The following is a 26,731-nucleotide window of genomic DNA, read 5'->3' as shown; positions in this document are numbered from 1 at the left end:
TCAATCCTGTTTCCCCCAGCCGGGGACCTCTCAGAACCGAAGACAACAAGGGCACCCAGACCTCAGGGTGCCTCAGAAGGCCTGGCCCAGTGAGAGACAGGGAAAGAAGGCTGGGTCCACACAGGACTCTAGGGGTGAGTGGGGTGTGGGAGGGGCGGGCCGGGGAGGGGTTTTGCTGTTTGCCCTTTGGTACCGGCCGAATCCGGCACCCTGAGAAGGCAAAATCCTGCTCAAAAAATAAAAACACAGAAGCACATGGAAAAACCACACTAGGAGTGGAGGTGAGAACAGGGCGGGATGGGGGAAGGGTGTTGGGCAGAGGTAGCCACGCGTGCAACGCCCGGGAGTAGCAACACTTTCCGCTTAGCCGGCCGGCTTGGCCCGCTGGGTATTTGGTCTCCCCAGGGGCCCCCGCCCCCGCCCCCGCCCCCGCCCCCGCCCGGACCTCGGCCCCAGTCCAAAGTGTGGGCGTGGTCTGTAAGTTGCATGGCACCGCCCCTGGGCGGGCATGGAGGGCGGGGCCTGTTGCATCCCGCCCCTCACCCAGGCCCAGGCCCCGCCCCCACAAGCCGGGCTCACTGCCCTGGCAGACCCCGCCAAGCGCGTCGGAGCGCGCAGGATGCGCGGGGCGGCCGCCACCCTCCGTGGCAAGGCGAGGCCCCGGGGGCGGGCCGGGGTCACCACGCCTGCCCCAGGGAACCGCACAGGTGAGGGCTGGGGCCTATGGCCGCGTGCGGGGCTCTGTGCCCATTTCACAGACGGGAAAGCCGAGGGGAGGGGGTCGCGGGGCCGCACAGCCGTGGGTGGGGGCCACAGCCACGATCTGCCCCGAGGATGAACCTCCTCGACCCTCCGCCGGCCCAGCAGGCGCCCTAGCGGAGCCGAAGCCTGGCAGCGAGCAGTTCGAAACCAGACGGCTGCACTCAGCAGCCCGCGCGCCCGTTCCCAAGTGGCCGCCGCGCCTTGGTCCCGGGCGTCTGCGGATAGCGCGGCCGGCCAAGCCTCTCCACGCCGCAGACTCCGGGCCCCTCCGCGCCCCTCCGCGGGAAGTCGAAACTGGCCTCACCTGGCGGGCGGGCGGCGCGGGGGCGGGAGCGGGGAGCCGGGAGCCCTCTCTGCGCCTGAGGGAGGTGTCATCTTCACGATTCCTTGGTGACCACCGCAGCTCCACTTTACAGATGGAGAAACTGAGCCTGCGAGAGGGGAGTGGCTGTCCGAGGTCACCCTGTAGCCAGGCTTGGGATCGCCTCGGCTGTCTCGGAGGAGGCTCAGAGGCCTTTGGAAAGAAGAGAGGCTGCTTTTTATTTTACTTTTAAGTGTTTGAATTCAAGAATGTGTTTAAAGAGCTTTCTGCTCCCATGCCCAAGGCTCCGGGGTTCGAATGCTGGCCTTGCTCCTTGAATGATTCTAAAGTCTAACCCTTTTAGAAACGGAACCAAACCGGAACTCTGGGTCTCAGATATCCCAAAAGCTTACTTCCGTGGCCACTGCCCACGAGCGTTAGGCCTGAGGGTCCTGGGCGTCTCAGGCGTTGCGGGGCTAAGGCTCTGCGCAGGAGGAAGCTGAGGCCTGGAGTGGGGTGGGCTGGACCAGGTCACACTGTCAGCCTGCAGCCCCAGGGAACCGGCAGGAAGGTGGCAGGAGAATGGCTTCCTCTCACAAATGGGGAAACTGCGGCTCAGGGAGCTAATTCACCGAGCAGAGGTCCGCAGCTCGGCAAAGTGGGCGCTGAGACTTGTTCCTGGCGCTGGTGGATTTGGTTTATTTAGTATGACTCTAGCAGTCTAATGTCCAGCGTCCCTAATTTGGTGTTGGGGTGATGAGCACTTTTGCTCCTGTGTTTGAGCAAGGCCTGCCGAGGGCCTGGTACTGCCTGAGGAGCCCCTTATACTGGCACAGCAGCCTGGGGGAGTGGGTGCCAGTGCCCTTTTGATAGCCTTGACTTGCCCAAGGTCAGCCCAAGGCCAGGGAGTATCTGGAGGCTCTGGCATATTTGCGTACAAAAGGCTGTTTGCCTTGGAAGTTGTGCTGGGAATGGAGCTTAGTCTGGCACCCTGTGCTCTTGTTCATCCTCCCTGGCCCTGGCTCTGCCTCTGACCACCATGACCACTTCCCAGGCACTGGTCTCCTTGTTGGAGTTTTGGGTTAGGATCCCCCCCGTGACCTGGGGTGAGTCGCTGCACCTCTGTGCCTCAGTTTCCCCATGTATACCTGCCCCCAAGCTTATGGACAAGCCCAGTGGAGCCCCAGGAGGGTACTTGTTCTGGTGCAGGGATGATGCCATCATCTGGACTCCATCACTCCCCTGCCATGTGACCTCAGTTTCTTGCTCTGTGAAATGTGCTGTGAAGTTAGAGGCTGGGGGATTGGGAGCCTTTGGAGGGGATTTGACACTAAAACACCACTGGCCAGGAATGGTGGCTCTTGCCTCCAATCCCACACTTTGGGAGGCTGAGGCGGGCGGATTGCTTGAGTCCAGGAGCTCGAAACCAACCTGGGTAACATAGCGAGACCCCATATCTACAAAAAATGCAAAAAAAAAATTAGCTGAGCATGGTGGCATGTGCCTGTAGTCCCAGCTATTCGGGAGGCTGAAAGGTGGAAGGTTTGCTTTAGTCCAGAGTTCGAGGCTACGGTGAGCTGTGATCACCTCACTGCACTCCACCCTGGGCAACAGAGTGAGATTCTGTCTCAAAACAAAACAAAAACCAAAAACATAGCACGGGGGTGTGTGTTTTTCCTACCATCTTTAAAATGGGGCCATTACCACTGGTTTTCCTAGAGTAGATACGAAGAGCACAGTAGTGCAGACAGACTTGTCTTCCTGAGAGGCAGGAAGTGGTCTTCCCTCATCTCCCATGAGCGCCCTGGGAGAAGAGCAGGGCACGGGGGAAACTAGCTCAGAGTAGGAGTTTATCGTGTTTGTTGTATGACTGGCCCCTGGCCCTGCTCCCAGGTCAGCCCCAGCACTCCCTGATCTGGGAGATTGTCCAGGAAAGCAGGGTTCCAGTGGCTGTAGGTAACCCCCCGGGCATCCGTGGAAGGGCCTTGGAGGAAGGCCCTGGAGAGGGGGTAGCAGGAGGCACGCTCTGCTGGTGCCTTCTTGGCTTCACCCCTGAGCTCCTGCCCCAGAACTGGACTGTGTACGTTTTACAGAGGAGAAACTGAGACCCCGTGAATGCCTATGTAAATCAAAGCAAGGCAGACACGGCCCGTGATGCCTGGCTATGGCCTCCTGCCACCCATTGGCATCGACAGAGCTGCTAGTAGAAGGCATAGGTTCCCGGACCCTCGGTTTTCCACCAGGGATGTGGGGGTACACGTTCCTCATTTGGAATTAGCCCAGCTCTTTCTAGACGATTGTGTGCTTTCCACATCCTGAGGCCACCCTGCTGCTCAGCCTGGAGATGGAAGGCTGCAGTGGCTCTGAAGCCTGTGCCCACCCTCCATGTGGAGATGGGCTCAAAGAGGGCAAGTGACTTACCTGAAGACACACAGCCAGGGCTGTGGGACACCCACATGTAGTGTTGGAGCCAGGCCCTGTCCCCACTGCCAGGGTCTTGGGGGTCCTGTTCTCAAAGCACCTCTGTGTGCACAAATCACCCCCTTTAAACTCTGAGAAATTCCTCCTGAAGATTCCTGTGTCACATTTGGGGGAACTGAGACCCAGATTGAGGTCACACAGGGACTCGCAGGTGGGGATCGAGTCTAGGTGAGACTGGGTTCAGCAGCCTGCCTCTGTCACTCTCTCCCACAGCCTCAGCCAGCATAAAAGGGAACATAGTTACTTGGTCCCACAGCAGGCGACGTCAGGGTATAGGGGCTGTGTGGCGAATTCCAGGACGGAGGACGGAAGGGCCGACCTGGTGTCCAAGGTTCCAGATAAAAGATTAACAAGTACGGATTGTTCTCAGACGCCCGGCTGGCCTCACAGGCTGGGAGGATGAGAACCCACCCGGTCAGGCCTGCCTCCCTCCATACATAAGGCCTGGGAGGGAGGAAGCGCAGCTGCAGTAGGTGGCCTGGCAGAGGCGCAGGCGCGGCATGTGGGCTGAGGGCCACTCAGGCATCACACAGGTGTGACCCTGAGGTACCCATTGGTCCTCTCCACCTGCCCCTGAGCCGTGGGAAGGCCAGGCAGGGCCTCGTGTGTTTTTATTTTGTATCTTGTTTGCATCAAATCCGTTTTCTGTTGTTTTTCCCTCTCCTTTAAGATTTACATGGAAAGGGATCTAAAGGGTGCCGGTGAGAAATGCCCCAGCACTGGGCCGGCAGACCAAGGGCAGCCACAACCACGGGCTGGAGAACAGCAGGCGGGTAGGATGGGGCTGGAGGGCAGGACAGATCTAGAGAGGCAAGGCCTCTGCCTCCAGCTTTAGGGAACAGACATCCTCAAAGACAGCTAGGGTGTGGGGTCCTCTGCAGGGGTCAGGCACAGGAGGGCTATCTGTGGGCAGCTGGAAGTTCATGAATATTTGAAGCAGGGGAGGGGACAGGGGACAGGTGGGATCTGCCTCTCATGTATCAGGCATGGGGAGGGGCTCAGGAGGTCAGTGAGGGGGGTGGCCCTGGGTCCCCTGGGAGCCCGGGAATCTCTGTGTGAGCAGGACTTGGCTGTGCGGTGGTTAGAGACAAGGGTGATCCACCAGCTCCATCCTCGTGCCTTGGTGATTTCTTGGAATGTCCCTGGGAGTTGGGTGCAGGTAGAGACTTCGTAGACCACAGCTCCTGGCACTGTGCTGCCTGCCTGCCCACCCCATCCTGGCTGTGAGTTCACTGTGAATCCTATGGAAAGGGCTACCCCAAGGGGACAGGAGTCCAGCCTCCTACCCTTGGCACTGCCATTGTGCAGCCAGGGGCCTTGGGCAGGTTTGTGGGCCTCAGTTTCTTCATCTGGAAAATGGAGCCAGCCCAGAGAAAGTGTCTCCTGGCCTCCCAGGCTCAGGAAAGGAGTACAGGAGACCCCACTGGGGCCTGGAGGGTTGAAGGTCCCCTGTATGCTGCAGACCTTGGGGATCAAGAGCTAAGGGCTGAAGTTTCCCTGGGTTCCATGGACCTTGGGGATTGAGGCGCAGGGCCCCAGTAGGGCTCATGTCCTGGGCTGCTCAAGCCCTGACCTAGGGAGTGATCCTGTGCACCAGATTCTGCTCCAAGATCTCCACAGTGCAGTCCTGCTCCTCCCAGACCCCAGGCAGGCAAGTCACTAGTTTCGCAGACAGGGCAGTTGAGGCTGAGCCAGGTGAGAAATTCAGGTCCAGGACCTGCTGCTGGGAAGGGTCTTGTCAGGATCAGACCCCAGGAACCTACTGCTTAGCCCTCCAGGAAGCCTGCCCACCCAACTGGGGGCTAAGAGGGGGCATTGCCAGTCAGTGGCTTCTCTTTCTCTGGCCCCTGCAGCAGGAGAGGCCACAGGAACATGACTTTGCCTCCCTGTGCCCTCTTGCCTAAGGGCTTAAAGGAGGTGGACCTCTTGGCCACCCTGAGGAGGCAGGTCAGGGCTGTGAGCTTTGAGCAAGGACTCACCCTACCCTCCCTCCTCCAGGTAACTTCCCCCAGACCCTGTGCTTGACTTGTAAAGGAAAGCCATTCCAGCAGTGCACTTACATTAGGGCCTGGGCATGAGACCCTCCTGGTCAGCTGGCTAGAAATGCAGGGTCTGATGCCAAGACTGCATTTAAGGCCCCCCAGCCCGACCAGGCACCATCCTTCTCTGCTCATGGACAGTTAGGGGGCTGGCATCAATTTTACTGGGCTTGTACTCCAAATCGTTTTATACTTTTGTTTGAGTTTTTAATTTGACGGCGCATCCCAGACTTCTTGTAGGTCTGTGTTACCTTGTTGGCCGGTCCCCTTTCTTTGGTTGTGGGTGGTGACTTCACCTTTTTTTTTTGAGACAGAGTCTCACTCTGTCAACCAGGCTGGAGTGCAGTGGCGTGATCTTGGCTCACTGCAGCTTCTACCTCCCGGTTCAAGCGATTCTCCTGCCTAGCCTCCCAAGTAGCTGAGACTACAGGCGGAACCGCCACGCCCAGCTACTTTTTGTATTTTTAGTAGAGACGGGGTTTCACCATGTTGGCCAGGATGGTCTTGATCTCCTGACCTTGTGATCTGCCCACCTTGGCCTCCCAAAGTGCTGGGATTACAGGCATGAGCCACTGCACCCAGCCGACTTCACCCTTTATCCCCCACATCTGTGAGGCTCAATGATGCAGGCAGGACAGGCTCTGGGGTTGCTGGGAAGGGGCCATGCTTGCCTGCTGTTGATGCCTTTCACTGTGACATGTAATCTACCACCTGCAGTTGCTGTCTGAGGACAAGAGCCCTCACTATAGCAGAACCTGGTGGCTGAGAACACAGGATGTGGCTTTTGACAGATGAAGTGTGAACCAAGACAAGACCTTGGTCGACCTCAGACATGGCTAGGTGAGAGCCGACTGGTCAACCTCAGACATGGCTAGTCATGAGCTCCCCACCTGGCTCAGCATAACACACGGGTGGGCAGGGGGAGGGGCTGCTTCTTCTAAAACACACTTAGAGGAAGTCAGCTGTGGAGGTGGCCTTGCTGGGATGATCATCATTTCATCAAGTCCTTGCCCCACCCTGCCTGTTGTGGTATTTGTAGGTGGAGACACAGGCCCAGGGTGGAGAAGTGACCAGGGTCTTCTGGAAAGGCCGGGCCTACCCTCAAACCCAGGTCCTCTGGCTCCAGAGCTGGGCCTGGCTGCCTCGGGTACATGGGAGGCCCTGGCGGTCACATCCGTCTTGTTTGAGAGAAAGCTGTGTTCCCGCAGTGACACACAGTCTCGGTAGAATAAGTCCTAGGGACCAGCCCAGTGCCCAGATGGCTCAGCAGTGGTTAAATGTCTGGGTCCTGGATGTGGAGTGGTATGGCCACCCCTTCCCTGGGACCCCGGTGGGTGGGAAGGGGATGTGCCCAGGGGATCAGTTACATGTCAACAGTGGGGATGCTCAAGGTCTTCCCCCAGCATTTTTCTTTTGAACGTGCAGCAGAGTTGAAAGAATTTTATGCCTGGACATGCACCAGCTCAATTCCACCCTTCCTATTTCCCTGTGCCTGCTTTCTCACATCTGTCTCCATCCCTTGGTCCACTCCTCCAGGCATCTCATTATTCTAATGAAGTTCTAGTTTTATTTTTACATAATGAATTCACGTTCATCCATTCATCCTCTCACTGGGCAGACACTCAACCAGGTGCTGTTGTGGGTGCTGGGCACACTCACCCTCACCAACCTCCCCTCCCATCCGCCAATGGCTACTCCCAAACCTCTGGCTGGTGGGGCCTCCTCTCTGCAAGGGCCACAGTGGGCTGGGAAGCCACAGAGGAATGCAGAAGTCGCAGCTCTAAATTAAGGACTGAGAAGTGTTGGCTGCCTGGCGGCCCTGGGGAAGGGGCCACGTGGCCAGCCCGTGGCTGCCCTGCTGTGTCTGCCAGGGCTCCAGAATCCCATAGCCACCTCCTTGGCCAGAAGGACAGTGCATATCCAGATCCCAAGATCCTGAAAAAGCAAAGTGGTCCCTGGCCCTTGGGGAGTGCTGATCACGACTCTTGCCTGTGAGGTCAGGCTGCCAGTCCTCCATTCATTTGTTCTTGCATTCATTCATTCACTCATTCCTGCACTGATATCTGTGGATATGGAGCATGGTAGTTGATGAAGAGCCCAACCCTGGAGACAGAATTCAAGTCCTAGCTGTGCCACTGGGAGCTAGGTGACCCAAGGCCAGCGAGAGTCAGCCCAGGGTTATAGGAAATAGCCCAGGCCAGGGGTTAGAGCCGTACCTGGCACACAGTTATGCTCAGTGTCAGCTGTCATCGGCCCAGCATCCCTGGGAGGTTCTGCCTTCTGCTGATCTCAGTCCTGCCCACCATCTCCCGGAAGGGCAGGGCAGCTCCTCAGGCCCTCCCCGCTGTGTGTACCGCCCCTAGAAATTGTGCACCCCTCCCCTGCGGCCTCTCCAATCTGAAGTGCTGATCTTTTTAACCCTGACAGAGATAAGAAGCAAAAAAAAGTATCTTCAGTTGCTTTTTCTTTTTTTGGAGATGGAGTCTCCCTCTGTCGCCCATGTTGGAGTGCAGTGGCATGATCTCGGCTCACTGCAACCTCCATCTCCCAGGTTCAAGGGATTCTTCTATCTCAGCCTCTTGAGTAGCTGGGACTACAAGGCGCACGCCGCCATGCCCAGCTAATTTTTGTATTTTTAGTAGAGACAGGTTTTCACCATATTGGTCAGGCGGGTCTCAAACTCCTGACCTCATGATCCGCCTGCTTCAGCCTCCCAAAGTGCTGGGATTACAGGTGTGAGCCACCGCGCCCGGCCAAGTATCTTCGGTTTTAAATGTGCGTTTCTTTAATTGACATATTTTCCCCCTGATTTTTTAAGCAGCTGTACCGGGCTATAATTCGCATACCATACAATTTACCTATTTAAATCATAGAACTCAGTAGCTTTTGTACATTCAGAGATATGTGCTACCATCACTACGTCAACTTTTTATTTTATTTTATTTTATTTTATTTTATTTTATTTTATTTTTTGAGACGGAGTCACTCTATTGCCCTGGCTGGAGTGCAGTGGCACAATCTTGGCTCACTGCAACCTCCACCTCCCGGGTTCAAGCAATTCCCCTGCCTCAGCCTCCCGAATAGCTGGATTACAGGCGTGCACCACCACGCCCAGCTAATTTTTGTATTTTTAGTAGAGATGGGGTTTCAACGTGTTGGCCAGGCTGGTCTGGAACTCCTGACCTCAGGTGATCTGACCGCCTTGGCCTCCCAAAGTGCTGGGATTACAGGTGTGAGCCACCATACCTAGCCACTCCAGTCAATTTTAGAATATTTTTAATCACCCCATAAGAAGATCCCACACCCCTTAGCAGCCATCTGTCAGTTTTCCCTTTCCCCCAGCTTCTGACAGCCACTAATCTGCTTTCTGTCTCTGGATTTGCCTATTCTGGACATTTCATATGAGTGTCATCATACGACATGTGACCTTTTGTGTCTGACTTCTTTCACTTAACACAGTGTTTTCAAGGTTTATCCATATTGTAACATGGATCAGCACTTCATGCCTTTTGATGATTTAATAGTACTCTGTAGTGTGGATAAACCACATTTTGTTTATTCACTTATTGGTTGACAGACATTTAGGTGTTTCAGCTTTCTGGCCATTACAAATAATGCTGCTGTGAACATTTGTGTACCCATTTTTGTGTAGACAGGTATTTTCATTTCTCTTGGCTGATTACCTAGCCATGGAATTACTGGATCATGTGGTAATTCTGTGCTTAACTGTTTGAAAAACCACCAGACAGTTTTCCAAAGCTGTTGCACCATTTTGTTCCCAAACCAGTAGCATCTGAGGTGCCAGTTTCTCCACATTCTTCCTAATGCTTCGTATTGTCTTTTATTTATTTATTTATTTTTTGAGACGAAGTCTTGCTCTGTCCCAGGCTGGAGTGTAGTAACGTGATCTTGGCTCACTGCAACCTCCGCCTCCCAAGATCAAGTGATTCTCCTGCCTCAGCCTCCCAAGTAGCTGGGATTACAGGGGCCCACCACCACGCCTGCCTAATTTTTGTATTTTTAGTAGAGATACAGTTTCATCCTGTTGGCCAGGGTGGTCTCAAACTCCTAACCTCAAGTGATCCACCGACCTCAGCCTCCCAAAGTCTTGGGATTACAGGCGTGAGCCACTGCGCCCAGCCAGCCCTTGGTATTGCCTGTCTTTTTGACAGACTTCTTTGTGGTTTTGATTTGTATTTCCCTGAAGGTTAATAATTTTGAGAATCTCTTGTGCTTATTGGCTGCTAACTTATCTTTTTCAGAGAAATGTCTGTTCAGATCCTTTGGCCATTTTTAAAATTTGTTGTCTTATTATAATTGAGTTGTAATAATTCTTTATATGTTCTAGACACATGCCTCTTATCAGATACATGATTTGCAAGTATTTTCTCCCTATTGGTAAGTTGTCTTTTCATTTTATTGAATGTCCTTTAAAGCACAAACATTTTTCAGTTTGATGAAGTCCTGTTTTTATTTTTCTTTTGGTGTTTGTCTTTGGTGTTAGATCTAAGAAACCATTGCCTAAGTTCACAAAGATTTTCCCCTATGTTTTCTTCTAAGAGTTTCATAGTTTTAGCTCTTACTTTTAGGTCTTTGATTCATGTTAAGTTAATTTTAGTATATGGTATGAGCTAAGGGGTCCAGCTTCAGTTGTCCCAGCATCAATTTGTTGAAAAACTATTCCTTTCCCATTGAATTGTCTTGGTACCCTTGTTGAAAATCATTTGACTATAAATGTAAGGGTTTGCTTCTGCACTTTCAGTTCTATTCTGTTGGGCTTTATGTCTGTCCTTATGATAGTACCACACTGTTTTGATTACTCTAGCTTTGTAATAAGTTTTGAAATTGGCAAGTGTGAACCCTCCAACTTTGTTCTTTTTCAAGAGTGTTTTGGCTGTTCTAGGTCTTTTACATTTCCATATGAGCTTTAGGATCAGCTTGTTGATTTCTGGAAAGAAAGCAGCTGGATTCTGATAGAGATTTTGTTGAATCTGTGTATCAGTTTGGGGAATACAGTAGATTTAATGAATACAGTAGATTCAATGAATATAGTAGATACAGTGAATATCATAGACACAATGTATCCAAGGGGGATACATTCTAGGACCCCTCAGTGCATGCCTGAAACTTCAGATACTATATATGTTGTTTTTTTCCTAAACACATGTACCTATGATAAGTTTAATTTATAAATTAAACACAGTAAAAGATTAATGATAACTAGTAATAAGTTATACCAATTATAACAATCTGTTATAATGAGAGTAATGTGAATGTGGTCTCTCTCTCTCTAAATATCTTAATAGACGGTACTCACCCTTCTTGCGATGATGTGAGATGATAAAATGCCTACATGATGAGATGAAGTGAGATGAAAAACATAGGCCTTATGATGGAATGGGAAATTCCAGAAATAATTTGTAAGTTTTACACTGTGAGCCACTCTTGAGTATTGTGATGAAATCTCACCCATCCCACTCCACCCCGCCTGGGATTGCTGTCAGTCACTTAGAAGCCCTTTGGATTATCAGATCCCCTGATACTGCAGTGCCTGTGTTCAGGCAACTCTCATATTACTTAATAATGGCCCCAAAGCACAACTGTTGTCAGGTACTACTTTCTGATTGTGGAACCACCAGTAACTGAAACCATGGAAAGTGAAAACAAGGATAAGGAGGGACTACCATAATATGTTGCCATCGTAACAATATTAAGTCTTCTGATCCATGAGCATGGGATGTTTTCCCATTTATTTAGGTCTTTGATTTCTTTCAACAAAGTTTTGTAGTTTTCAGAGTATATGTTTTGTACTTCTGTTATTAAATTTGTAACTAATTTATTCTTTTTGATGCTATTGTATAAAATGTTTTTCTTAATTTTCAATTTACTCACTGCTACTGTACAGAAATACAACTGACTTCTGTATGTTGACCTGGTATTCTACAACCTTGCTGAACTCATTTCTATTTATAATAGCTTTTAGTGGATTTCTGAGGCTTTTCTACATATATACAAAATCATGTCATCTAATGGAGATTGTTTTACTTCCCCCTTTTTTTTTCTTTTTTATTGAGATGGAGTCTCACTTTGTTGCCCAGGCTGGAGTGCTGTGGTACAATTTTGGCTCACTGCAACGTCTGCTTCCTGGGATCAGGCGATTCTCCTGCCTCAGCCTCCCAAGTAGCTGGGATTACAGGCATGTGCCACCCACACCCAGTTAATTTTTGATTTTAGTAAAGATGGGGTTTCACCATGTTGGCCAGGCTGGTCTTGAACTCCTCACCTCAAGTGATCCACCTGCCTCGGCCTCCCAAAGTGCTGGGATTACAGGCATGAGCCACTGTGCCTGGCCAAGCCATTTGTTTTTCTTTTCTAACTTACCCATTTTGTTGTGATTTTTGTCATTGGCTTATTAATATATAAGTGCTGTTTATGTAGAGAAGATACAAATCTCCTATTACATATATGTTACAAATATAAGAATCTTAGACACCGCATCTAGTGTGGCTCCCTCCCTGCTGTCAGTGGGCATTTGGGCAGGTGAGTCCACCTCTCTGAGCCTTATCTGTAATAATACAGATGAGGAATGCAGGGTGCTCTTGAACAGAATATTCCATCCATACATGCATTGTTATTGTTAGTAGCTGTGCGAATGCTGAGGATCCATAGACAGGGAGCAGTCAGAATGGTCCTGCCCAGGCCAGAGGCTGGCCTTCCCCAGATACTGAAGGGGCAGAAAGGATGGGGGCAGCCTGGGGATGAAGAGCCAGGTGGCTGCGGTTGACCCTGGCAGAACTACAAACTGGCTATGTGACCTCAGTGTTCCTGAGCCATGGTTTCTGGGGCTGCAGAATGGGGGAGGCAGTTCTTCCAAGGACACCATGGCTCCTGTCCTCGTGTGTACCAGGCACAACCACCTTCCAGATGCCTTGGCATTACACCTCATTTCCTCCGCACCCCAGTCCAAGGTGGGTACAACAGCTGTGCTGACTTTGAGGCTGGGGAAGGCTCCCTTGCCTGGGCCCCGAAATGTGTGTGGTGGAGGTGGACTAGGAGCCCCACAGGCTGGAACCCGTGTGTTCGTTTCTGTACTGTCACCCAACAGCTGCTGAAGCGCTCAGCACAGAGTAGAGCCTGAGCATTATTCTTCCTTCTATTATTATTGTTGCTGATACTCCGACTTTTGTTATTGTCACCTTGGGGCCCCAAGTGGGCCAGGCAGAATCCCAAGCGCTACATAGGGCACTGGGCTGAGACGTGTTGCTGAAGCTTTGTATCAGATTTGAACCAGTCCACTTAACAAATCCACAAAAAAACAGTGGCCTAACTCCAGCTGGAGTTTATTTCTGTCTCTTCTTAGGATCCGAGAGGTTGGTCTGCCCTTTCGCACGTCTACCATCTTTGCTCCCTGTATTAGTCAGGGTTCTCTAGAGGGACAGGACTAATAGCATAGATGTATATATAAAGGGGAGTTTAATTAAGGAGTATTGACTCACACGATAACGAGGTGAAGTCCCACAATAGGCTGCCTGCAAGGTGAGAAGCAAGGAAGCCAGTCCGAGTCCTAAAACCTCAAAAGTAGGGAAGACAGTGCAACCTTCAGTCTGTGGCTGAAGGCCCGACAGCCCTTGGCAAGCCACTGGTGTAAGTCCAAGAATCCAAAAGCTGAAGAACTTTGAGTCTGATGTTCAAAGGCAGAAAGCATCCAGCATGGGAGAAAGATGAAGGCCAGAAGATTCAGCCAGTCTAGTCCTTCCATGTTCCTCTGCCTGCTTTTATTCTAGCCTCACTGGCAGCTGATTAGATGGTGCCCACCAGGTTAAGGGTGGGTCTGCTTCTCCCAGTCCACCGACTCAAATGTTAATCTCCTTTGGCAACACCCTCACAGACACACCCAGGGACAATACATTGCATCCTTCAATTCAATCAAGTTGACACTCAATATTAACCATCACACTCCCCAATGCAGAAGTGGCACAGCATCTATGCTCACACCTCATTGGCCAGGTTCAGTCACGTGACTGCTCCCTGGAGGGCAGGTTGGGAAATGTAGTTTTCAGTGGTGATCACATTTCCAGCTGCAACTCTGGGATGGGGAGAAGGGATACTAGAGGCAACGGCAGCCAGGGGTGGGAACTAGAGTTGAAACCGCCCAGGATGAGGTGAGATGGGGCAGATTCTACCCACTGGGCTTGGCCATCAGGTGGGGCTCCCGAAACAGTGTGCTGGGTCCCAGTTCCATCCCTACCACCTTCCTGCTGAGTGACCTTGGACATGCCACTGAGCTTTGCTGTGCCTCAGTTTCCCCATCTGTAAGGTGGGGGTAGACCACCCTCCTCATAGGGCTATAACGCAGTACAGCACCCATTAGGCCCCCAGTGTTGTTTGTGTTAGATCAGTCCCTTCCCCATCCCTCCCAGAAAAGTACACAAACCATAAGCCCCTCCCGCACTTCTTCCTCCCTTGCTAGCAAGTATCCTCAGGGCAGAAGCAGTGTAGCCTGACCCTCCCAAAGCGGTGGGGCATGTCTGCCTCAGCCCCTCCTGAGGGCCACCCCTGCCTCCGCACTCTCCCCCTCAGCATCTCAGCTTGTTAAGGCCCTGGGGTCCTTGGTCACGCAGAGGCCAGGGGCAGGGGGACCACTGGGTGCTGCTGGGGAGTGGGTCAATGTGACCTGGCCAGCTGCAGCCAAATGGCATCCTTCACTGTCACTACCATGGCACGGAGCCTCTGGTAGCCTCCACTTTTGCCAGATCGCAGACCAGACTTCGGGGCCTGGCCTGAAGCCCAGCTCTGCTGATGCCCATTAATAGCCGTGGCACATATGGCTGGGGCAAGGGGTGGTGTGACCTCTCTGAGCCTCAGTTTCCCCCCAGATGGGCTTGTGAATTTAGATGTGGGGTAAGAAATGGAGTGATACGTCTCGCAGATAAAGACCTTGCCTGGGCACACAGCCAGCCCACATGACTGCTCCTGGGCGGATGTGAGTAAATCTGGGGGATGGTATGCAGCCTACCGCAGGTGTCTTTGGTAAACATTTTAAAATTAGAGTCCACAGAGTTTGCTGGCCAATTGGTTGTGGATTGAGAAAGTAGGTTTCAAGGTTTGGGGCCCAAGCAACTGAAGGATGGAGGGACTGCTGATTTAAATTAAAGTTACAAGAGGAGAAGCCACATGGTGAGCAGGTTTGGGGAGCTCAGAAGCTTGGCTAGGTCTCATCTCAGACTCGGTGAGCAGTAGGACTTCCATTCCTGGCACCCAGGGCATGGTCCTGGCTGAAGATGCAGCACAGAGGGCAAAGGAAGGTCGTAGCAGGTCAGTGTGGAATAATGGGGTCCCTCAGACTCTGCATGCCCCAGTTTTTGTCCCCGCCATCACCCCCATCTCTGGGTGTCAGTCCCTGCCTGTGCAGAGGGAGACAGGCACAGAGATGCTCAGGTGGCCCTTTACCACTGCTGCCTCCGGTCAGTCTCTGCCTCTGCACACACCATGCATCAGCACAGCTTGCTGTCCCTGTTCTTTTTTTTTTTTTTGAGGCGCAGTCTCGCTCTGTCGCCCAGGCTGGAGTGCAGTGGCGCGATCTCGGCTCACTGCAAGCTCCGCCTCCCGGGTTCACGCCATTCTCCTGCCTCAGCCTCCCGAGTAGCTGGGACTACAGGCGCCCACCACTACACCCGGCAAATTATTTTTCTATTTTTAGTAGAGATGGGGTTTCACCGTGTCAGCCAGGATGGTCTCGATCTCCTGACCTCGTGATCCGCCCGCCTCGGCCTCCCAAAGTGCTGGGATTACAGGCATGAGCCACCAGGCCCGGCCTGTCCCTGTTCTTTACCTGTGATGTGCCAGCGGTCCACTGTCAATGCCCAAAAATCAGGAAATACCAGATAAGCAGGAGAAGGAGCCTCTTGCATTTGGACACCAGGAGACCTGCTTGGGGATGTCCTTAGCAGTTTCACTGAACGTCCTTGAACCCCAGAGACAACTCAGATGCAGGGAACAGGGACACACACTGAGGCCCATCTGCACAATGGAACACTTCACTGCTGTGAAAAGTAACCAGCTGCTGATACATGCATAGCACGACGACTCAGGTGCATTGCGTGTGTGTGTCTGTGTGTGTATGAATGTGTGTGAAGTTAGACCAGAGCCTCCTTGTCTGGTTCTAAGTCTTCCCTGCATCATAAGAGCTGTGTGACTGCAAAAAGTGTCGTAAGACCCTCTGCCCAGTTTGCTTCTCTGTCGATGGGGATAATGATGGTTCTCCCTGGGTAGGCTGCTGTGCTGATAGATGATGGCACATGTAAGGCAGGTGCAATGGCATCCAGCCACAGTAATCTTCTCAGTCCCAGCTGTTGTCGTTATAATTTTATAAAAATTCTCGACTGCTGTTGCATCCAGAGCATCTCTGTGTTCTTATTTAAGAACATCACTGGCCAGGTGTGGTGGCTCACGTCTATAATCCCAGCACTTTGGGAGGCCAAGGCGGGCGGATCACAAGGTCATCATGGCCAACATGGTGAAACCCCGTCTCTACTAAAAATACAAAAAATTAGCCAGGTGTGGTCGCGCACACCTGTAATCCCACCTACTTGGGAGGGTGAGGCAGGAGAATTGCTTGAACCCAGGAGGCGGAGGTTGCTGTGAGCTGAGATGGCGCCATTGCACACTCCAGCCTGGGTGACAGGGTGAGACTCTGACTCAAAAAAAAAAAAAAAAAAAGAACATCACCCTAAGTGCTCTCTGGTATTTTAATGTCTGGATGGACCCAGGTGAGGGAATCATTCCCTCCTGCTGGAGACGTGGGTTGTTTCAGCCTTTCACTATTATGTGTGGTTCTGAGGTGGGCTTCCCCATAGAGAAATCTTGGCAGCAGATTTTTTTTTTTGACATGGAGTCTCGCTCTGTCGCCAGGCTGGAGTGCAGTGATCTTGGCTCACTGCAACCTCCAACTCCCTGGTTCAATCGATTCTCCTGCCTCAGCCTCCTGAGTAGCTGGAATTACAGGCACGTGCCACCATGCCCAGCTAATTTTTGTATTTTTAGTAGAGACGGGGTTTCACCATGTTGGCCAGGATGGTCTCAATACCCCAACCTCATGATCCACCCGCCTCGGCCTCCCAGAGTGCTGGGATTACAAGCATGAGCCACCGTGCCTGGCCAGCAGATTCTTATTTCCTGTGGCTAAAGGTGCATATGCAACATAGGGTGCTTATTGCATTTACCAAATGCTCTGCAGCAAGGTTGGATCTGTACCCCAGCCCGGGTACAGGGCTTCCCAGGCCCTGCCAACTTGCACATTGTTTTCTTTTTGCCTTTACCTCACCGATGCAGGAAAAATGAGCTCTCCCTTGAATCAACATTTCCTCAATTGCCTGTGGGTCTGCATTTTTCATGACTGTGGGCCATTGGTGTCCTTGCGAATTGCTTGTTCACACACTAGAACTTGTTGGTTTTTTTTTAAAACTGAATATTCAGTTTTCATTGATGTGTAAGACCTCTTCATAGATTAAGACTATCGAACCAACCTTTAACCTATGCTTTCCAAATATGCTTTCCCGAATTTTTCACCGGAGTTGGTTGTTTTCCATTATTAGGGAGCCTCAGAAGCTTTTGCTTTCTGCTTTGTATGCAGTCAAATCTGTTGATCTTTCTCTGTCCCTCTTTTTTTTTTTTTTTTTTTTTGTTCTGATTTCTGCCTTTGGAGCTGTGTTTAGGTCGTAATCAAAGGCCATGCCTCAGTGTCTCAGGGAAGGTATATTTGCTTTTATTGTCTTCTAACACTTGCTTGTTTTTTTAACGCTCCAATCCTCAGCATCTAGAGTGTACTTCATGGAGGGATCCAGCTCTGCGTTGTCCCCGGGTCTGGATGACCCCATGTGACCTCTAGAGCATCCAATGGCCTTTGGAGCTGCACCCCACCCCTGTGCTCCCCAATGCTGTGCCAGCTCCTCCCTCCAGGGTCCTGCCCAGCCCTGCCCTGCGTGCCCACCCCCCCCCCATGCCTCACACCTGCCTCTCTCCCCAGGCACCTGTGCTAAGCTGCGGCTACCCCTGCAAGCAACCTTCCAAGTCCTTCGTGGCGATGGTGCTTCCGTGGGGACCGTGCTCATGTTCCGCTGCCCCTCCAACCACCAGATGGTGGGGTCTGGGCTCCTCACCTGCACCTGGAAGGGGAGCATCGCTGAGTGGTCTTCAGGGTCCCCAGTGTGCAAACGTAAGGACACCTCTCTCAGCTCGGTGGCTCTGGGGGTGGGGGATGGCCCCGAATCCTGTCATGGGGATGGTGTGGGTGGGGATGGCGTGGGTGTCTACTCACAAGCAGCTAGGCCAGTGTGTAGGGTCCCATTCCCAACATGGACAGCTTGCTTACATGTCAGCAGCCGACTGTAGGCCCTCAGCCCTCCCAGTGCCATGTTGGCAGCGCAGACCCGAAGCCTAGTAGCGGGCCTCCAATCCTGGCTCTGCTACTGACTTAGCCCCTCACTGCCAAGAGGCTGCGCATGCTCTCTGAGCCAGCATGTTTTCATCTGTTAAGCAGGAAACTATGTTTGTTCATTCATTCATTCATGTACACGTGCACATGGCCAACTTCAATAGGATATTTCACGTATCAGGAATCTGAAGTACTGGTAACATGGAAGGTCATGAGGTGTCTGGCCCTGGAGCTCCCAGTCTGTGGGAGGAGATGGTTTTCTGGTTGTATTTCTTGTACAGGTGTTGAAAGGTCCACAGGATAGTCCCTTTTCAGTGCCCAGCATGACATTTCCAAAATGAAGCTATGTGTGTTATGTTCATGTGTTTTGTGCGTAAAAAGGGCTCAGAGTCAAAATAGTTTGGCAGATTCTGGGTTTTTATGCTGCAGGACTTCTCAGGGTCTTTAAAATGTTCACGTGCTAGGTGATTCTCTGAGGATGCAAGTCTTAGGATTAGATTCTGAGAGGCAGAAAACCCAAAATACTAGGATTAACTATGATGGAGCTCAACCTTCAGGGTAGGCAGGCAGATCTGTATGGGCTCCATGGCAGTGGGAGCCAGGCCCCTTCCCTGGCATGGCTCTGCTGGGCATGGCCTCAGCCTCATGATTCAAGGTGGCAGCAGCTGTGTTCCAGGCAGCTGTTATGGGGTGAGGGGCCCTGGGGCCAAAGGGCAGGCCCCAGTGTCTCAGGGAAGGTTCTTAGAAGTTGCCCCACATCACTTCTTATCCTCCACTGGCCAGAACATGGTCCTGTGACCACTGGGAAATGTAGTCTCCATTCTGGGTGGCCAGGATCCACTAGGGAGCATGGGAAATGGGGACCAGGGCACAGGGCCATGTTCCCTATGTGGGGGAGTAAACGGTGTTGCTCAAATTAGGATTCTGAGGCCTTTTTTAGCCAGAACATCCAGTAGAATCTGGTGGAACTAGTTTTTGGAGCATAGCTGAGGTCACACAGCAGATACATAGTATTTTGGGCCTTCCTGGAAAGTGACCTGAGAAGGCATGTAGGCTCCCTGAAGAATGTTGCCACCTTGGGGCATTGTGAAAACCCAGACCATGGGCTGGGCAAGGCCTCCTCAGCACTGTCTATTGTCACCTCCTCTCTGTGGCCCGCCCTTCCTTCATTCCTCAGGCAGGACTCCAGTGGGTAGGAGCCAGGGAGGCCATCACTCTGAACTCCCTGCCAGAACTTCTGTAATTGGCCACTCTGCAGACTTCTACATACCCTACAAAACCCTGCTCAAATACCCCCTTCAATTAGCCACTCTGCATACTCCTACATACCCTGCAAAACCCTGTTTAAATAACCCCTTCAAATAGCCACTCTGCATACTCCTACCCACCCTGCACAAATACCTGCTTCTTGGGGAGAGTCTTCTCTGATAGTCCAACCTCCAAATATAGTTTGCACAGATCTTTGCCTCAGCCCCCGGCACCTCACTGCCCCCTTACCATGCAACAGGGCTCACTGAGGGCTGCCCAGGCCCTGTCCACACCCAGGCCCTACCCTTACCACCTGAGACCCCCAACCCCTGGGCCAGGCAGATCTGGGCAAACTTCGCCCAGGAGCTGGTGGTTGTCTCCCACACAGTGGTGCCACCACACGAGACCTTTGGCTTCAAGGTGGCCGTGATCGCCTCCATTGTGAGCTGTGCCATCATCCTGCTCATGTCCATGGCCTTCCTCACCTGCTGCCTCCTCAAGTGCGTGAAGAAGAGTGAGCAGCGGCACTCCAACAGGTACAGTGGCCTCATGATCTCAGGGTCCTCCCGGGAGGCGCCTCTTGGCACCATGGGAGGAGCAAAGAGCAGAGTATTTCATGGGAACCCCGGCACTGCCCTCAGGGCACCCGTTCCTACCACTGCTGCTCTGGGCCTGCGTCTCACCAAGTACTGCTCCCGGCCCACACAGCAGCCAGGAGCAGCATCACAGCTGGGGGGCATGTGGGTCCCCGAGGCCCTGCTCTTAGGCCAGGCTATGGGTTCACGGGGTATTGTTTTATTTATTTATTTTTTGAGACAGAGTCTTGCTCTGTCGCCCAGGCGACAGAGTACAGTAGCGCAATCTCAGCTCACTGCAACCTCCGCCTCCTGGGTTCAAGCAATTTTCCTGCCTCAGCCTTCCTAGAAGCTGGGATTATAGGTATGCACCACCACACTCAGCTAATTTTTTGTATTTTTAGTGGAGATGGGGTTTCACCATGTTGGCCAGGCTGGTCTCGAACTCCTGACCTCCGGTGATCCGCCCAGTGATCTGCCTCCCAAAGTGCTGGGATTACAGGCGTGAGCCACCGCGCCCGGCCCAAAACTTACCTTTTTAACGTCTACAGTTCAGTGGCATTAAGTGTGTTCACGATGTAGTGCAGCCATTAGCACTGTCCAGCCCTAGAACTTTCCACCACCTGTGTTTGTAAGTAAAGTTTTATTGGAACACAGCCATGTTCATCGTCTACTGGTGTGTGGCTACTTTTGGGCTGCAATGGCAGAGTTTAGCTGTGGGAGAAATCATGTGTCTCACCGCACCAAAAGCATCCACTGCCCAGCTCTTTGAGAGGTTTGCCAGCCTGCGCTGGTCCTGCAGACGGTGCCCTGGGCCTACATGGAGCCCGTTTCCACCACTGTCAGGGACACACCTGCATGCTCAGAGTCCTTCCTCCCAAACTCTCCTCCAGGTCAGCCCAGCTGTGGTCCCAGCTGAAAGATGAGGACTTGGAGACGGTGCAGGCCGCATATCTTGGCCTCAAGCACTTCAACAAACCCGTGAGCGGGCCCAGCCAGGCGCACGACAACCACAGCTTCACCACGTGAGCCGGGGTCTGGGTTGGGGACATGCTGGGGGACAAGGAGTCCAGCTTGGTCAGGCCCCGGGCCACCTGCTGCTCCCACATGCTGAGAGCCTGCTGCTCCCACATGCCCGGCCCAGCCAGAACCTTAACTCCCATCTCTAAAACAAGAGGGTGGTGGTCCTTGTAGCACGCTGTCCTGACTGTGACATTATAGGACTCAGAACTGCCCCCAGCAGTGTTTTCATCTGGAGGGTCCACCCTCCAGGGAAGCTGAAGCTTCTACACACCTGTGTTCCCTCCACCCACACCCAGCAGGGCTCTGCACTGACCTGCAGTCACTTGCTCTCCCTCCTGTGCTCTCTCCCTCTCCTTTCTCTCTCTCTTAATACACGCATACGTATTTTTGCCCTGAACCAATATGAGGACATTCTTTTTCTGAGTCCAGAAATCTAATACTAATTGGCCAGGCATGGTGGCTCACACCTGTAATCCCAGCAGTTTGGGAGGCTGAGGTGGGAGGATCACCTGAGGTCAGGAGTTCAAGGCCAACATGGTGAAATCCCGTCTCTACTAAAAACACAAACATTACCTGGGTGTGGTGGCGTGTGCCTTTAATCCCAGCTACTTGGGAGGGAGAGACAGGAGAATCACTTGAACCCAGGAGGCGGAGGCTGCAGTGAGCCAAGGTTGCACCACTGCACTCCAGCCTGGGTGACAGAGCGAGACTCCGTCTCAAAAAAAAAAAAAAAAAAAAAAAAAAAACCCAACAGAAATTAATATTGATTGCACGTGGCCTGTCGAGTGGAGAACATCCATAATCACATCCATAATCACACACAGTGCTCAGCCACCAGGTCTCTGGGCTCCTTAAACTGGTATGGGCCTTCAGTTTTTCATGGCATAGTCTTCTGAGAGCTCCAGGCCAGTGGTGGCATGCAGAGGCTCCTGTCTGCATCTGTCTGGTGTTTCTGTGTGACCAGGCCCGGCTCTGCATTTCTGGTGCAGGGCTGGGTGTGCAGATCAGACACAGGCCAGGCTTCCCCCACGGGCCACATGGAATGGGGTCTCTTGGCTGAGGTGAAGCCCCCCAGGTCCCTCCACTGTCAGAGCCTGAGGCAGGGACTCCGCAAGCGTCCCTCTGCTGTCTCAGCAGCCTCCGACTCGTGGTCTCAGCGTGCAAGGCTGATCCTGCCAGATCCGCTCTTGCCTTGGGCATTACAGAATGGTGACTTTGTTAATTCTGTTGCACTTCTGACATTCCTTCTATCAGGGATGAGGATGAGCTGTTTTTTTCTTTCCTTTCTTTCTTTTGATTTTGTTTTGTTGTTTTAGCATCACATGAACTCATGAATATTCTTTTCTGAAACTTTTATTTTGGGAAAAGTTCACAAATACACAAAAGTAGAATATTGTCACGGATCTCCTGTCCCTGCCTCCCATTCTCATGGTCACCAGCTAAGCCAGACAACCTCATTCATGCCCCTTCCACCGCATTATTTTCAGGCACACTTTTTGTGGGCTCCAGTTCTTGGCAGTAGGAGCTCTGCCAAGCCATGGCCTGTGTCCTTCTGATCCATCCCCATCAGTCTGTGAGTGCTTCCTGCCTTGCACAAGATGTTCCAGGCCCATCTTGTGCTTTCTGTGCCCATCTCTGCGGTTGGCCACTGCTCTGGGAGCCCTGTTTCTCTGGGTGGAGAACAGCGCTTAGACACCAGGGTCCGGGCGGGCATGCAGATGACATCATTGAGCTTGTGTTCCCTTCCTTCAGGCCCTCCCGCTGGAGTCTTTCGAGGCTGCAGTGCACTTGGTCCCAGCCCTTGTGGCCTCACTGTATGACTGTAACAGCTCCATGCCTCGGTTTCCTCACCTGTAAAGTGAGGATTGCAGTAGCGCTCACCTTTCAAGTTGTTGAGGTTACCTGAGTCCAGGTGTGTGCCTCTCTCACCAGGCCCAGGGTGAGAGCTCAGTGAATACTGGCTGTTACTGTCGTTGCCACTCTTACGACCTTATGCAGATGGGGAAACTGAGGCACAGGAAGTGGTGATCTGTGTGGCCCTGGGTTGCACACACCGTGCTGGGTCTGGCCAACACCTGCAGGGAAGGAATTCACCTATCTCCTTTCCTGGTGCTTCAGGTGTCTATTAAGATGTAGCTGAAATGCTGCCATTGATACTTCTGCACTTAGCAACACGTTTCAGGTCACCATGGTGGTCTGAGGCCTCCAGGCTATCATTCCTTACAGCAGCCTATTGTTTCAAAGCTTCCAACATCTGCTAGACCCTCCCCTATTGAGTGGTCAGTGTCTTTTTGCTTAGTGCTGTTTTTCTTTTTCAAGACCACAGCTCTTGGGGGTGATCCTAGGAATCGATTGTTTAGGCCCAACAGTCTGAATATTTTATGACCACATTCTTTCCCTGGGAACTCTGGTACAGTGAGTGTGGCCATATTTTTCTGGTAACTGCATCATCACTGAGTGCTGATCATTTGTTTATCATTTGTTTCTCACAGTAGCTACAAGTTGTGTGGGTAGTTTCCGTCAGCATTTCTTTGATGAATGTCAACGAAGAATGTTTTCTCCAGCCTTGGCTCACCAGTGCCGTTGCTGGCATGAATCATTTTCTGTTTCCTCCTAATGTTTTGCTCCGTGTGTTGTGGGAGGGCACCTGACCCATCAGTTGGCTGTACATTTATTAGGCCTCTTCCCTTTTTTTTTTTTTTTTGAGGCGGAGTCTCGCTCTGTCGCCCAGGCTGGAGTGCAGTGGCGCAATCTTGGCTCATTGCAAGCTCCTCCTCCCAGGTTCATGCCATTCTCTTGCCTCAGCCTCCCGAGTAGCTGGGACCACAGGTGCCCGCCACCATGCCCAGCTAATTTTTTGTATTTTTAGTAAAGATGGGGTTTCACTGTGTTAGCCAGGATGGTCTTGATCTCCTGACCTCGTGATCCACCCACCTCGGCCTCCCAAAGTGCTGGGATTACAGGCGTGAGCCACCGTGCCTGGCCCCCTTTCCTTTTTATTTTAGTTTTGTTGGGGCTATGGTGGCTAATGCCTTTCCATTTGGGTAGTGAGATATCCAAAGCCACTTTCAGAGCTCCTCCATTGCCCCGCCCGTGATCCCCGCTCCCCATTACAGCACTGGGACCAGATCATCCTGTGTCATAACTGGGAAAGTGCCCATGGAATGGGGGAAGGAACAATTGTCTCTCAAGGCAACATGGTGTCCAGGATGATGGCAGCTACAGCTGCTACAGCTGCTGCCGCTGCCGCAGGGGCTTTGCTGGCCAGAGCATGACGCCAAGGAGCTCCCAGGGGTGCTGTTTCGGGCCACACTTCTGCCTGGTCCCAGCGCCACAGACATCGCCTCTTACACTGCGGGAACTTGCGCAGTGTGTGGTCGGACGTGTGCATCCCGTCCAAGAGTGGCCACAGATCTGTGTACAGAGCTGTGTTCACCTCCCCCAGGGAGTGAGAGAGCCAGGGCGGGAGGGAGGCACCCTGACAGGGCCGTGAGAGGCTGGAGGAGGCCGGCTTGGGGGCCACTCTTGTAGTCAGCTCAAGAGGCAGGAAGTGGTGGTGAGGCTGAGGGGGATTGGGAGGGGGACCCTTAGGGCAGAGCCCCTTCCCGGAGCTCTCTCACACATGGGGACCTCGAGCACTCAGCCCAGCTTCGTGGGGACTCAGAGAAGGTGGGTCCTGCCCAGGGCTACAAAGCTGATGGAGGCAGAGTTCCCTGAGTCCCCAGCCCTGGGCCCCAGGCTCCCAGGCAGGATCCTCGGGATATGCCTGTGCTGGGGCTGCCCACCCCTCAGGCAGGGCCCAGGCTGCCTCCATAGGTGATAAATTGCCTTTAGCAAGGTGAGATTTGCCTCTTGACCTTGTTTTTATTTCATAACTACTTCTCAGCACTTGCAATGTGCCAGGCACTGTTGTGAACTCTTCCAAATATTAACTCTTTTCACCTAGGGGTGGGTACTACTTTTATCCCGTTTTCCAGGTGAAGAACCAGGCAGGTTAAGAAACTTGTGTAAACTCCCACACAACCAGTAAGTGAGGCTGAGTGAAGTCAGTCTGGTTCCTGCCTCCCCGAAGCTGCCTTTCGTCTCCACCAGTTATTGATGCTTTCACTTACTCATTGCATAAGCAGATCATTTCTTAATTCCTACTACTTACTAGAGTTTTTCTGAGAATTAGTTGTGGGTGGGAGCCGTGATCTAGGAAGGCTTCCTGGAAGAGGTGATGCCGGAAGTGAAAGGACTAAGAGAGCCTGCTTTGGGAGGGGAGAGAGACAGCCTCTGAGGGGAGGAGAGGACACGCAAAGGGCTGGAGGTGGGAGCTGCCAGGCAGCCCACATGGAGCAGAGGCCAGTGTGTGTGGAGGCTGGAGATGGGGCAGGGCCAGGGTCTGGTCAGACTGGGGAATGGCTTGGTTTGTATCTGGGGGAGTGGAGAGCCACAAAAGTACTGAGGGTGGAGCAGGTGGGTGATCCAGCTCCTGGCCACCAAAGAGGCAGGCCTGGCAGGAGGGAAGATGTCCTCCCCTTGACCTCCTGCTCCCCAGCGTCCCTTCTCTGGCTGGGACATCCCAGGCCCTGGCCAGATAGCTGGGTTCCTGGTGGTTTCTGCACACTCTGAATGAGCTCCAGGAAGTCCCCACACCTTAGGGGGGCAAGTGTCTGACTCCTGGGCCACGCCCTGGTTGTGTAGATGAAGGACTCACTTGCCGACAGGGCCCAGCAGGGAGATGGAGTGACCTCTGTGCACCTTAGGGTGCAGGGCAGCTCCTGGCAGGAGGAAACGGGCTCCCCAGTGCTCAGGGCAGCAGTTGTCCCAGGCCCACCGCAGGGCCTGGGTACCTGGGAAGGTATGGAGTTGGGGGTTAAACCCTATCCACACTCTTTTGCCAACTCATGCCTCCTCTCTCCACAGAGACCATGGTGAGAGCACCAGCAAGCTGGCCAGTGTGACCCTCAGCGTGGACAAGGACCCTGGGATCCCCAGAGCTCTGAGTCTCAGTGGCTCCTCCAGCTCACCCCAAGCCCAGGTGATGGTGCACATGGTGAACCCCAGACAGCCCCTGCTTGCCTCTGGGCTGGCCACAGGAATGCCACAACAGCCCGCAGCATATGCCCTAGGGTGACCACGCAGTGAGGCTTGTGCCCATGCTTCACACTGGGAGGCCAGGCTGACCCCACCAGCCCCTCAGCTGCAACTCCACATCAATTCCACATGCGCCCAGCTCGAGACTGATGAGTGGAATCAGCTTCCAGGTGTAGGGACCCCTTGGGGGGCCAAGCTGACATCCAAGGCTGAGGACCCCAGTGGGGAGTGTTCTGTTCCGACATACCCTGGCCGTAACGATTTTTATAGTTATGGACTACTTGAAACCACTACTGAGGGTAATTTACCAGCTGTAGCCTCCCACTAACTAGCATTCCTTTAAAGAGACTGGGAAATGTTTTAAGCAAATCTAGTTTTGTATAATAAAATAAGAAAATAGCAATAAACTTTTCAGCAACTATAGATGGCTACCTCAGCATCTTCCTCCACAGGATGTACTGCTTCCAAGCAAGGACCCATGGAGGGTTCTGCATCTGTTGGCTGTGAAAGTGCAGTTGAGGGGTATGAAGTAAAACTAAATAATTATTTCTTTCTTTCTTTTTTTTTTTTTTTGAGACAGAGTCTCACTCTGTCGCCCAGGCTGGAGGGCAGTGGCGCAATCTCCGCTCACTGCAAGCTCCGCTTCCCATGTTGAAGCGATCCTCCTGCCTCAGCCTCCTGAGTAGCTGGGACTATAGGCACCCCCCACCACGCCCGGCTAATTTTTTGTATTTTTAGTAGAGATGGGGTTTCACCGAGTTAGCCAGGATGTCTTGATCTCCTGACCTCG

General features: G+C 52.5%; 1 protein-coding gene across 4 annotated transcripts; it reads left to right on the top strand.

The window, feature by feature from the left end:
• Positions 1-570: 570 nt before the first annotated feature.
• On the top strand, positions 571-26,362 carry SUSD3 (sushi domain containing 3). Of its 4 annotated transcripts, none has more exons than XM_003260501.3 (5): positions 571-707; positions 17,609-17,797; positions 19,653-19,800; positions 20,733-20,864; positions 25,771-26,362. In XM_003260501.3, the coding sequence occupies exons 1-5, from the start codon at positions 620-622 to the stop codon at positions 25,979-25,981; spliced, it is 768 nt and encodes a 255-aa protein (XP_003260549.2). In that variant the 5' UTR covers positions 571-619; the 3' UTR covers positions 25,982-26,362. The 4 variants fall into 4 exon arrangements, with proteins under 4 accessions (XP_003260549.2, XP_030658808.1, XP_030658760.1 ...); XM_030802948.1 differs by lacking the exon at positions 571-707 and adding an exon at positions 6,388-6,423; XM_030802900.1 differs by lacking the exon at positions 571-707 and adding an exon at positions 10,890-11,003.
• Positions 26,363-26,731: the final 369 nt, after the last annotated feature.

The sequence above is a fragment of the Nomascus leucogenys genome, chromosome 1a (assembly GCF_006542625.1).
Source record: "Nomascus leucogenys isolate Asia chromosome 1a, Asia_NLE_v1, whole genome shotgun sequence".
Classification (NCBI taxonomy): Eukaryota; Metazoa; Chordata; class Mammalia; order Primates; family Hylobatidae; genus Nomascus; species Nomascus leucogenys.
The sequence above is the reverse complement of the archived record's forward strand: the minus strand, read 5'-3'. Positions and strand labels throughout refer to the sequence as shown.

Excerpts from the sequence above, each read along its gene's own strand:
- SUSD3 (XM_030802790.1), top strand. The coding sequence starts at position 17,479 with ATGGCCTTTGGAGCTGCACCCCACCCCTGTGCTCCCCAATGCTGTGCC. Across the intron at positions 17,798-19,652 it reads AGGGTCCCCAGTGTGCAAAC|TGGTGCCACCACACGAGACC; the intron begins GTAAGGACACCT and ends TCTCCCACACAG. Across the intron at positions 20,865-25,770 it reads GACAACCACAGCTTCACCAC|AGACCATGGTGAGAGCACCA; the intron begins GTGAGCCGGGGT and ends CTCTCTCCACAG.